Genomic DNA, 11730 nt, shown 5'->3' on the forward strand with positions numbered 1-11730 from the left:
TTTTTCTTTTATCGGACCACCCTTATTCTGTACTCAAGCCTCCCCCTAATCTTGGCACCCACTCTCCAGAGTCTTCTCCCCATCTATGGTCATGCCCTGATGTCAGCTTTAGCACCCTGGGTTATCTGTCCCTCTGCCTCCTCACTCACCATTTCCTTCCCTGCTGGCTTGATGTTGCCATGACTGTCCAATCAGTAACCACCCTGCTAGGCTCAGGGCTGCAGTTCTCCAACAAGGGCAATCTGCAGAAATAGCCTGGATCTTCCAGGAGGCCTTTGGCTTCCCAGAATCTGCTATCAGGGAACCTCCATCTAAGACATAACCAAAATATAATAACTCTCTTGGAACTCTAAGGAGTATGTGTCATACATACTCCTAATTCAGAATTGGAGAACAAAAAGTATCTTCATAATGGCATTGAACTCTACTTCAGGGGAACTTGGAAAATATGAAAGAGACGAAATACTTGTTTGTGTCTGCTCTTCATCAATGGTGGCCTGCTATTCAGGATTTACTAGGCAACCATAATGTTCAAGCACTGACTAGCTATCCAGAATGCAGACAATGTGTGCCCCCAGTTCAAAAGAAGCATAAAGGAGAAAATATTATTGTGTTTATAACACCATAAAGGGATTGAAAATGAGCCATGGTCCGCCAAACTAACAACGTTCAGATTTATGCTACTGTTGGGGGCCTGTTGCCAATCTTGGACTCCAGTTGACCCTGCTGTAGGCTGAAAGAGTTCTTACATGTCCAAGAAAACTCTGGTCACCCACTGGACACACCATTCTTTTGGTGGGATTTACCACAGCAGGCCCATCAGAGAGGTGGCTTAGTAGACTGTTAATAATTGTGTTCTTTATGAAAAAGCTTTCAAAATATGCAGTATGATAGAAATTCTTTGAAACTCATTTTAAATCTTCAATCTGGCAATGTCAAGCAGACAAAACATGGAGCAGCATATGTTTTTAAGTATCTCACAGCTGTCGTCTTAAAAGCTGTAGACAGCTTTAGTTCAGCCAGCATACTCATTTCCTGCAAATAAAAAGTTGAACAGACAAATACCCATATCTCTGCACTCAAAATGCATGTGCTTGAATATTATTCTTCATTATATATAGCACTTTTTATTTGTAAAGCACTTTCTAATTACTCTGGTGACTTACTCTCTAAGGCAATCCTGTGAATGGCATTTTCAGAGTTGATAGACAAGAGAACTAAAATGCTGAGACTGTGAAACAGGCTGAGGGCCTGTGCCTCTTAGGTCCTGCAGCTCCATGTGTTGGGATGAGGAGATGTTGAAAAATGTGAGATGCATTTAGTGACTTCTGAATCACTACTTTCTGTCCTAAGTGGATGTTCTTGGGGCAACCTGTTACGTGGTGAGATCTGTCCTTGGCAATGTGAAAGTAATGCTGGTTCATACTTTATGATTATTTTCTCCTAAGTTACTTAAAGTGCTTTTCAGGTAATAACTCACAAATTACCCTAGCATCTCTACGATACATGTCTGCGGCAGATATTATCTTCATTTTAGCAATAAGAAAGAAATGGAAGCATAGAGTCATAGAACAACTTAGAGCCTCCCCTGGCTCCCAGCCAGCAGGCTGATTTAGCAAAGAAGCATGCAAGTAAATTCAATGAAGATCATTTTTCTTTGAGACAGGGTCTTGCTCTGTTGCCAGGCTGGAGTGCAGTGGTGCAGTCATAATTCATTATAACCTCAAACTCCTGGGCTCAAGCTGTCCTCCCACTTCAGCCTCCCAAGTAGTTGAGACTACAGGTGTGCACGACCATGCCCAACTAAAATTTTTTAAGAAATGGGGTCTTTCTATGTTGGGCAGGCTGCTCTTGAACTCCTGGCCTTAAGTGATCCTCCTGCCTCAGCCTCCCCAAGTGCTGGTAATACAGGCACGAGCCACCATGCCTGGACTCAATGAAGAACATTCTGATGGAAAAGACTTCAAACATACTTATCTATTAGCAACAAAACTAAGAAATAATTATGTGCTGAGTCCGAAATAGGGCTCTTTGCACTGATGATTCACAAGAAATATTAAATGACTGCAGCAACAATAAGAATCTGCTTGTTCTTTGTTTAGGAGCAGATTGCAGACCCACTTTGGCCATTTAAACTTCTTTTCAAGGCCAATAAATTCTTATTGAGGGATTTTTTTGTTCCCCTCTATTCAGAAAATAGAAGCCCCTTTTGCCTCAGAAAATGTTTGTCTGACAAAAAATGTTTTTAAAACTTTATGAAATAAACAGAAAAAAGAAATGGAACAAGTATAGTTCCTGCCATGCATAATTAACTGGGTAGCTCTTAGCATGTGTGTGTGTTTATTCATCTGATTTTCCAGCTCTTTCAAGGATCCAAACGTAAAATGGAGCACTTGGGAAAAACTCACAGATTTATAAGGCACTCTGGGGAATGCAAGGTCTATAAACCCACACATTAGCCTCATCCATAGCTAGGGTATGAAGTTCTTTTACTGCCACAATATGGACCGCAATGTTTCTAATCCAGAGATAATTTGGTATCAGTAACCAACATAACATTGGCACTGAAATGTCCTTCATTTCCCTTTACTGCTTCCAGCCTAGGCAACGTGAATGTAATTGAGTGGAAATTGCTTTTCAAGGAGTTGTGTCTGCACTAGAACATGAAACAAAGGACTGAGAGTCTATCTCATCTCCTCAGGCCAGCTACCAAGCACTTTTATATTTGTTTTTTTTTATTATTATACTTCAAGTTTTAGGGTACATGTGCACAATGTGCAGGTTTGTTACATATGTATCCATGTGCCATGTTGGTGTGCTGCACCCATTAAGTCGTCATTTAGCATTAGGTATATCTCCTAATGCTGTCCGTCCCCTCTCCCCCCACCCCACAACAGTCCCCGGAGTGTGATGTTCCCCTTCCTGTGTCCATGAGTTCTCATTGTTCAATTCCCACCTATGAGTGAGAACATGTGGTGTTTGGTTTTTTGTCCCTGCGATAGTTTACTGAGCATGATGGTTTCCAGTTTCATCCATGTCCCTACAAAGGACATGAACTCATCATTTTTTATGGCTGCATAGTATTCCATGGTGTATATGTGCCACATTTTCTTAATCCAGTCTATCGTTGTTGGACATTTGGGTTGGTTCCAACTCTTTGCTATTGTGAATAAGCACTTTTATATTTGAAAACTTAACAGAAAGTTCATATGGTGGCTTCTCATGCTGAATTTATATGGTTTAAGTAGAATTATGTACTGAATACAGTTTTCACAAGCCAATAAACAGGAGTGCAAAAATAGAACCTTTACTTTTCTCTGTAATCAAGCTAAACTTCTATCTCAGGCTCTGAATCTTCTCTGTAGCAGGAAAGTTAATCTTCCCGATTTAAATTAATTCAAATTAGTGGTTCTTCAGTCACTTCAAAGATAAAATTAGACAAATTCAGGGTTTCATGCTTTCCCTTTCATTGTTTTGGGATGTCAGTGCAGTTCTGTGGGAACTGCATGCATCATGGTGCTGCGAAGTGAGGCAGCTTCTCCACTGGCATCTGATGACAGCACTTTCACCTGCTGGTCTTTGGTCACTAGTCTCTATCTCCATAGCATCCTCTGTTGGTGTGCTTGGGTCCACAATGGCCTCTGACTTTTCCATGCTGCTCCTGACTGGAAACCCTTGTCACAACCTCTCTCAGCCACGTCCACAACCCACTAGGGACATTGAAAATTCTTGTGGGCTCTTCTCTAAGCTGTAGGAGTCTCAGAATTTCCAGAGCCCTTCTTACCTAGATTGGCCTCATTGCCGTCTCTGCTTTGCTAGTGCTTCAATGTGCCCATGAGGTTTGCTGTGCCCTCAGGCCTCACCCACAAAGCAAGCACAATTTTTCTCTGCTCTTGGAACCCTCCAAGTCAATCTGAACCTTCTCTCAACCTCACCCAGGGATTGGTCACTGCTAAACAAGGACTCTAGAGTCAAACTTCCAGAGTGCAAACACTGGCTCTGCCACTTACTAGCTATGAGACTTTGGGCCAGTCTCTTGACTCCTTCGTGCCTCAGCTTTCTCATCTACAAAATGGGATCTACATCATAAGGTTGTTGAGAAGAGTAAATGGATTAAAATATGTATACTTGGAATACTGGCTGGCACATAGTAAATACTACATGGGTTGGATATGATTATTGCTGCTGGTCCATGGTGGAGGCTGAGGATGAGGCACTTCTCTCAGAGCCATATCAGCATCTACCTCCAAGCCCGTTGAGGGGAAGAATTAGCTGTCACTTCGCACTGTCTTCTCATTCTAGTGTCTACTGTATAAACATTGTGCTCTGAATCCTTCAGTCTCTTAGGCTTTGGGAAATCAAAATACCTTTTCTCTTTCAAAAACCTGAACTTATCCAATTTCAGTCTTTGACTCTGCCATAGACATCAAGAAACTATTAAACTGTTGGAAATTAAAAGTCAAGAATTTGTCTTCTTCACTTGTCTCTCCCCTAAGGTAATAACCCTGATCTCCCTGATCGGGGGAAAGACTATAAGTTACAAAGCTAGCATTTCCCTCTTTTTTTTTTCTTTGGATGAGGAAATTAAGTTTCCATCCAATTATTTTTTTCTTTTTATTCCTTTTACGGCCATCAGAAAACTTCAGAAGAAAGAGAGATAGAAAATAGGATATTATGGGGATAAAACGGGAGAAGGACAAGATGGCTGGCTAAATCCAGCCAGGAAGAGCTTCTCCCACTAAGAGAGGCCAGAGTAGCATGGCATATTCCAAACAGATCTTATGAGAGAATGCACTGAAAGTGGATGGAGAAATGATGCAGATACTGGGGCTGAAGTGGGAGGAAGCTGGGAACCCTGCACAAGGTTGCCAAGTGCTGAGTCTCATTCCTGCCCCTGAAAGCTCCCAAGCAAGGAGTGAGTGAGGGAATTGCAGAGTGGCTAACTCTTACCATGGACCACTGGGATCCTAGCTGCAGGAGATTGCATGGCCCCCATGAGCATTTAAGTTGGCAGGGAAAACTACCAGGAGAGACAGTAAAGACAGAGATCCAGTCTGCATGGAACCTCGGGAATTTGGTGTACAAAGGGGTGCAAAGGAATACGGACATACCACAAGGCTCGCCATACTTCTCTAGGTGACTGTGACCTTTGTTAACTGCTTGACCTGGCAAGCAGGGCTGTCTTTTCCATGGGACCAAGTTAAGTGTGATCTACATACACACATACCCATCCACTGGTCCCTCCCAGGGTCCCTGCCTGGCCACTTCCATGAAATCAGGCACACAGTGAAGCATCCCCTGCTCTGCCAGAGCACTTTTGCCAATCACCAACACCATAGTGCTATTACTGGTGGCCCCTGCCACCCCACCATAGCACTTTCACTGGTGGCCCCCACTGCTCTACTGGAGCACTTTCACCAATGGCCCCCCAACTGTCTTCCTGGAGTGCTTTTGCTGGCAATCCCTGATGCAACACTTTAGTCAGCAGCCACCAACAGAGCACTTTTGCCAGTGGCCTAGAAGCACCTCAACCCTCCAACCTCAGTACAGCCAGTGCTCAACCTAGAGGGGCCAGAGGGCAAAGGCATGGGGATGGTCCCAGCCCCCTAGGGCTAGAGGACACAGCTCAGGAGTGCTATACTGAGGCTTTTCCATCTGAAAACATTCATAGCTCCAACTTATAGTTTAAGTCAATCAACTATATTCAACTTAAATGATCCAAGAGTTGAAAGATGATATAACCATTTTAAGAAAGATTCAAACTGAACTTCCAGAATTGAAGAATTCACTACAGCAATTTTGGAATACAATGGAAGTATTAACAACAGAATAGTCCAAGCTGAGGAAAAAATCTCAGAGCTTGAAGATTACTCCTTTAACTCAATGCAAGCAGACAAAAATATAGAAAAAAAGAATTTTTAAAAATGAACAAAACCACCAAGAAATATGGGATTATGTAAGGAGACCAAACCTATGACTCGTTGACATTCCTGAAAGAGAAGGAAAGAAAGTAAGCAACTTGGAAAACATATTTCAGTATATAATTTTCAAAAATTTTCCCAATCATGCTAGAGAGGTTGACAGGCCAATTCAAAAAATTCAGAAAACCCCTGCAAGATACTATACAGGATGACCATTTCCAAGACACAGTCATCAGATTGTCCAAGACCAACAGGAAAGAAAAAAATCTTAAAGGTAGAGAAAAGGAGCCAGTCACTTAAAAAGAAAACCCCATCAGGTTAACAGTGGACCTTTCAGCAGAAACCTTACAAGCCAGAAGAGATTGGGGGCCTATTTTCAGTGTCCTTAAAGAAAAGAACTTCCAACCAAGAATTTCATATCCAGCCAAACTAAGCTTCGTAAACAAGGGAGAAATAAAATCCTTTTCAAACAAGCAAATGGTAAGGAAGTGTTTTACCACTAGGCCTACCTTACATAAGGTCCTTAAGGAAGTGTTAAATATGGCAACAAAAGAAAGATTTCTGCCATCAAAAAAACACACACACACACACACACACACACATACACACATACACACTTGCAGGTGCAGGGGGTGGGGGCTGGTGTAGCCTCTGTGCCTCGTTGTCCCTGGCACCACCTGGACATCACTCAGGCTGCCGGCACCATGAAGATCTGGACTTCGGAGCACATCTTTGACCACCCATGGGAAACTGTTACAACAGCTGCAATGCAGAAATACCCAAACCCTATGAACCAACTGTGGTTGGAGTTGATGTGTTGGACAGACATATAGATCCCTCTGGAAAGTTGCACAGCCACAGACTTCTCAGCACAGAGTGGGGACTGCCTTCCATTGTGAAGTCTCTTATTGGTGCAGCAAGAATGAAAACATACATGCAAGAACATTCCGTAGTTGATCCTGTAGAGAAAACAATGAAACTTAAATCTACTAATATTTCATTTACAAATATGGTTTCAGTAGATGAGAGACTTACACACAAACCACATCCTCAGGACCCAGGAAAAACTATTTTGACTCAAGAAGCCATAATCACCATGAAAGGAGTTAGCCTCAGCAGTTACTTTGAAGAACTGATGGCAAGTATGATGTCCTCAAACACTAGTAAAGGCCAAGAAGCAATAGAATGGGTAATACATAAATTAAATGCTGAGATTGAAGAACTGACAGCCTCAGCAAGAGGAAGCATAAGGACTCCAATGGCAGCAGCAGCATTTGCAGAGAAGTGGTCATGAAAGTTGGTAGACAACGTTGGGTAGCCCAGGTCTCTCCAAGCTGACTATATATTTATTTGTTATTTAAAAAATACAACTATATTTTAGGTAGTTTTTTTTATAAACTGGTGTAAGACTATGAGATTTTTGATCAAAGCAGATGCAGGGCCTCTAAATAAAAGGGATCATCTGAAATTAATGTTGTTTGAAATTACTATCTGATTTTGAGGGTTCCAGTCTTTCTGTGAAAATTCAACAAGAACTCCTTGGAAATTGGTATTGATATTGAATCTCCTTAAGGTAGAATTTTCAAGCTTTTCATATATTGGAACTCCACCTGACTTTGGACCAACCCCAGAACGGAGCAGAGCCACCTCCTATAGACGCACCTTGCCCTGCTGCTGTACACTTCAACAGCTTGCACAAGGGAACTCACTTAAAAGGAGAAATTGTATAGTTTTAAAATATATTTTGTGTAAAATAACTTGCCGTGCTATAAACCACCATTCAAAACCAGTGTTTTGATTTGGTACTTAAATATTTTTGGAATGAAAATTATTACTAAAGTAACATGACTCCAACAAAAGTATGGTTTCATTAAAGAATACTGTATTGATTTGCCAAAGTTTTGTATCTTAGTAAAGGTATTAACTTCCTTGGATTTGTACTTTGTGATTTAGTATGCTGTACCACGGGCTGGTTATGTTTACTGAAAAAAATAAAGTCATTACCTGGGTTTTGCAGTGCTCTAACTTAGAAGAACAGCTGTTCACATCTTTTAGCATTTCACATTTGCCTAACTTAAAAGTTTTCATGTGTCAAAATCATGGTTTTGTAATTGCTGAGGTATGATATGTCAGATTATTTTAATATAATTACTTTTTGAAGTAATTGTGACCACAAAACATCTTTTTTACATGAAGGAGCTGTATATCATTTGAAATCACTCAAATGATGTTTTGCTCTGAAGCATAAACCCCAGGTACTTAATGTCTTTAATAATACAGGGCCACTGCAGGATTTGGGGGCGGTGGGGAAGAACAAGGATAATGGTGGGGGGAGGCTTGGCCTGAAACTAACCACTGGGTGAATTGCACTGCAGCTTTTATTTATGGGAATTCCTTATTTGGGATGTCAGAGGGCAACTTCAAATTGAAAAACAGTTCAATAAATGTACTTTGTTTTATATTTTGTAGCAGGCAATTATCAACCACTAAATAATAGCTTTGACATTTGCAACAGTTGCATAGAGAGTATTTTTACTAGAAGATGATTAGCTCTTCCCTTTATTTTACTGTGCTTAATGTGATAAACTTCTAGTCATGTTTCCTATCAACAGAACAGTTAATATATATACATAAACCATAGAAATAGTATAACAAACTATTTTAAAATTATCATTTTTCTACTTAAAAATTGTTTAGCTTAAGAATTCTTAGGACATTTGTAAAAGCAGGTTAAATTTAATAAGGTTTCTGATTCTTTTTTGTAACTGGAGATAGTTTTTACAAGTGAAATAACATTTCTTCCAAATAAAACATCACTAAATAATTGATATTTGATGAACATCTGCCTTGTATAATTTCTGCAAATTACACTTGTTCTGAAAAAGGTGTAATGCCCTAATGATAAGAGATTTTTAAACAAATCCTTATCCTTTGATTTTTTAAACTCTGATCTAATGATAAAATTCTATACATTTGCGTTTTCCAGTGTAGTTAGTTACCGTTTTTGAAATAGCTGGTAATTGATAGCTTTTACCTGTTAAACATATACAGCAAACAAATGTATTTAAGAAGACTAAACTGGAATAAATGTTCATAAATCAAACCCTTGGACTATTTAATACTAAAGTTGAAATCTAGATTCAGAAAAACTTTTGTTAATAAAAGCTTTCTTTTAAGTGAAAAAGAAAAACACACTTAAGTACATAGCCCACTGACACTAGCAAGCAACTACACAATCAAGTTTACATAACGACCAGCCAACAACATAATCATAGGATGAAATCCTCATGTATCAATATTAACCTTGAATGTAAACAGGCTAAATGCCCCATTTAAAAGACGCAGAGTAGCAAGTTGGATAAAGAAGGAAGGAAGACACAACTGTCTGCTGTCTTCAAGAGACCCATCTCACACGTAACACCCATAGGCTCAAAGCAAAGGGATGGAGAAAGATCTATTATGCAAATAGAAAACAAAAAAAGAGCAGGGGTTGCTATTCTTATATCAGATCAAAAAGACCTTAAACGAGCAATGACCAAAAAGGACAAAGAAGGGCATTACATAATGATAAAGGGTCCTACAGGAAGACTCAACTATCCTAAATATACATGCACCCAACACTGGAGCACCCAGATTCATAAGACAAGTTCTTAGAGACTTAAAAAGAGACTTAGCCACACGATAATAGTGGGAGACTTCAACAGCCCCACTGACAGCATTAGACACAGCATCAAGGCAGAAAACTAACAAAGATATTCTGGACTTAAACTCAACACTTGACTAATTGGACTTAATAGACATCTACCAAATACTCCATCGAACAACAACAGAATTACATTTTTCTTATCTGCCCATGGCACATACTCAAGATCAACCACATGCTCGGCTGTAAAGCAAGTCTCAATAAATTAAAAACAACTGAAATCATACTAACCACCCTCTTAAACCACAGTGCAAAAAAGGTAGAAATCAATACCAAGATCTCTCAAGACAATACAATTACATAGAAATTAAAGAATTTGATCCTGAATAGCTTTTGGGTAACGAACAAAATTAAGACAGAAATCAAAAACTTTTTGAAACTAATGAAAACAGTGATACAATACACCAAAGTCTTTGGAAAACCATTAAAGCAGTGTTAAAAGGAAAGTTTATAGTACTAAATGCCTACATCAAGTAGTTAGAAAGATCTCAAATTAACAACCTAACATCATATCTAGAGGAACCAGAAAATCAAGAACAAACTAACCCCAAAGCTAGCAGAAGAAAAGAAATAACCAAAATTAGAGTAGAATTGAATGAAATTGAGACTCAAAAATCCATTAAAAAGATCAATGAAACCAAAAGTTTGGTTTTTTCAAAGAATAAATAAGAATGATACACCACTAGCCAGGTTAACAAAGAAAGAATGAGAGAAAATCCACATAAGCACAATCAGAAATGACAAAGATGACATTACAACTGACCCCACCAAAAAAAAAAAAAAAACCTCAGAGACCATTACTAACATCTCTATGCACATGAACTAGAAAACCTAGAAGAAATGGATAAATTCCTGGAAACACACAACCTCCCAAGAATAAACCAGGAAGAAACTGAAACCCTGAACAGACCAGTAACAAGTTCCAAAATGGAATCAGTAATTTAAAAAACCTAACAGCTAAAAAAAGTCCTGGACCAGACAGATTCACAGCTGAATTCTACCAGACATACAACAAAGAGCTAGTACAAATCCTCCTAAAATTATTCCAAGAAATCAGAGAAGTGGAGACTTCTCCCTAACTCATTCTACAAGGCCAGCATCATTCTGATACCAAAACCTGGCCCAAGAAAATACTTGCAAACTGAATCCAGCAGCATATCAATAAGTTAATTCATCATGATCAAGTATGCTTTATCCCTAGGATGTAAGGTTAGATCAACGTACACAAATCAATCAATGTGATTCACCATGTGAACAGAATTAAAAACAAAAATCATATGCTTATATCAATACATGCAGAAAAAACTTTCAGTAAAATTCTATGCCCCTTCATGTTAAAAACCCTCAACAAACTAGGCATCAAAGAAACATACTTCAAAATAATAAAAGCCATCTATGACAAACCCACAGCCAACATCATACTGAATGGGAAAAAACTGGAAGCATTCCCCTTAAGAACTGTAACAAGAAAAGGATGCCTATTCTCACTACTCCTATTCAAGATAGTACTGAAAGTTCTAGCCAGAGCAATCAGGCAAAACAAAGAAATAAAAAGCACCCAGATAGGAAAAGAAGAAATCAAATTATCTCTCTTTGCTGACAATACAATGCTATACCTAGAAAACCTCAAGAAATCTGCCAAAAGGCTCCTAGAACTGATAAATGACTTCAGCAAAGGTTCAGGTTACAAAATCAATGTACAAAACTCAGTAACATTTCTATACACCAATAACGCTCAAGCTGAGAGCCAAATCTAGAACGTAATCCCATATATAATAACCAGAAAAACAATTTTTTAGAAAAACTTAGGAAAACAGCTATCCAAGGAGGTAAAAGATCTCTACAATGAGAATTACAAAATGCTGTTGAAATAAATCAGAGATAACACAAACAAATGAATAAACATTACATGCTCATGGATTGGAGGAATTGATATTGTTAAAATGGCCATAAGCCCAAAGCAATTTACAAATTCAATGTTATTCCTATTTACCAATGTCATTTTTCACAGAATTAGAAAAAAAAGATTCTAAAATTCATATGGAACCATAAAAGAGTCCAAATAGCCAAAGCAATTATAAGCAAAAAGAACAAAGCTGGCAGCAT

At 39.0% G+C, this 11730-nt stretch overlaps 1 protein-coding gene across 1 annotated transcript; it reads left to right on the forward strand.

The window, feature by feature from the left end:
• Positions 1–6663: 6663 nt before the first annotated feature.
• Positions 6664–7215, forward strand: LOC101176263 (PRELI domain containing protein 3B-like). Its single transcript, XM_012512167.2, has one exon. It carries the CDS (start codon positions 6664–6666, stop codon positions 7213–7215), a length of 552 nt encoding a protein of 183 aa, XP_012367621.2.
• The last annotated feature ends 4515 nt before the right edge of the window (positions 7216–11730 follow it).

The sequence above is a fragment of the Nomascus leucogenys genome, chromosome 13, assembly GCF_006542625.1.
Source record: "Nomascus leucogenys isolate Asia chromosome 13, Asia_NLE_v1, whole genome shotgun sequence".
Taxonomy (NCBI): domain Eukaryota; kingdom Metazoa; phylum Chordata; class Mammalia; order Primates; family Hylobatidae; genus Nomascus; species Nomascus leucogenys.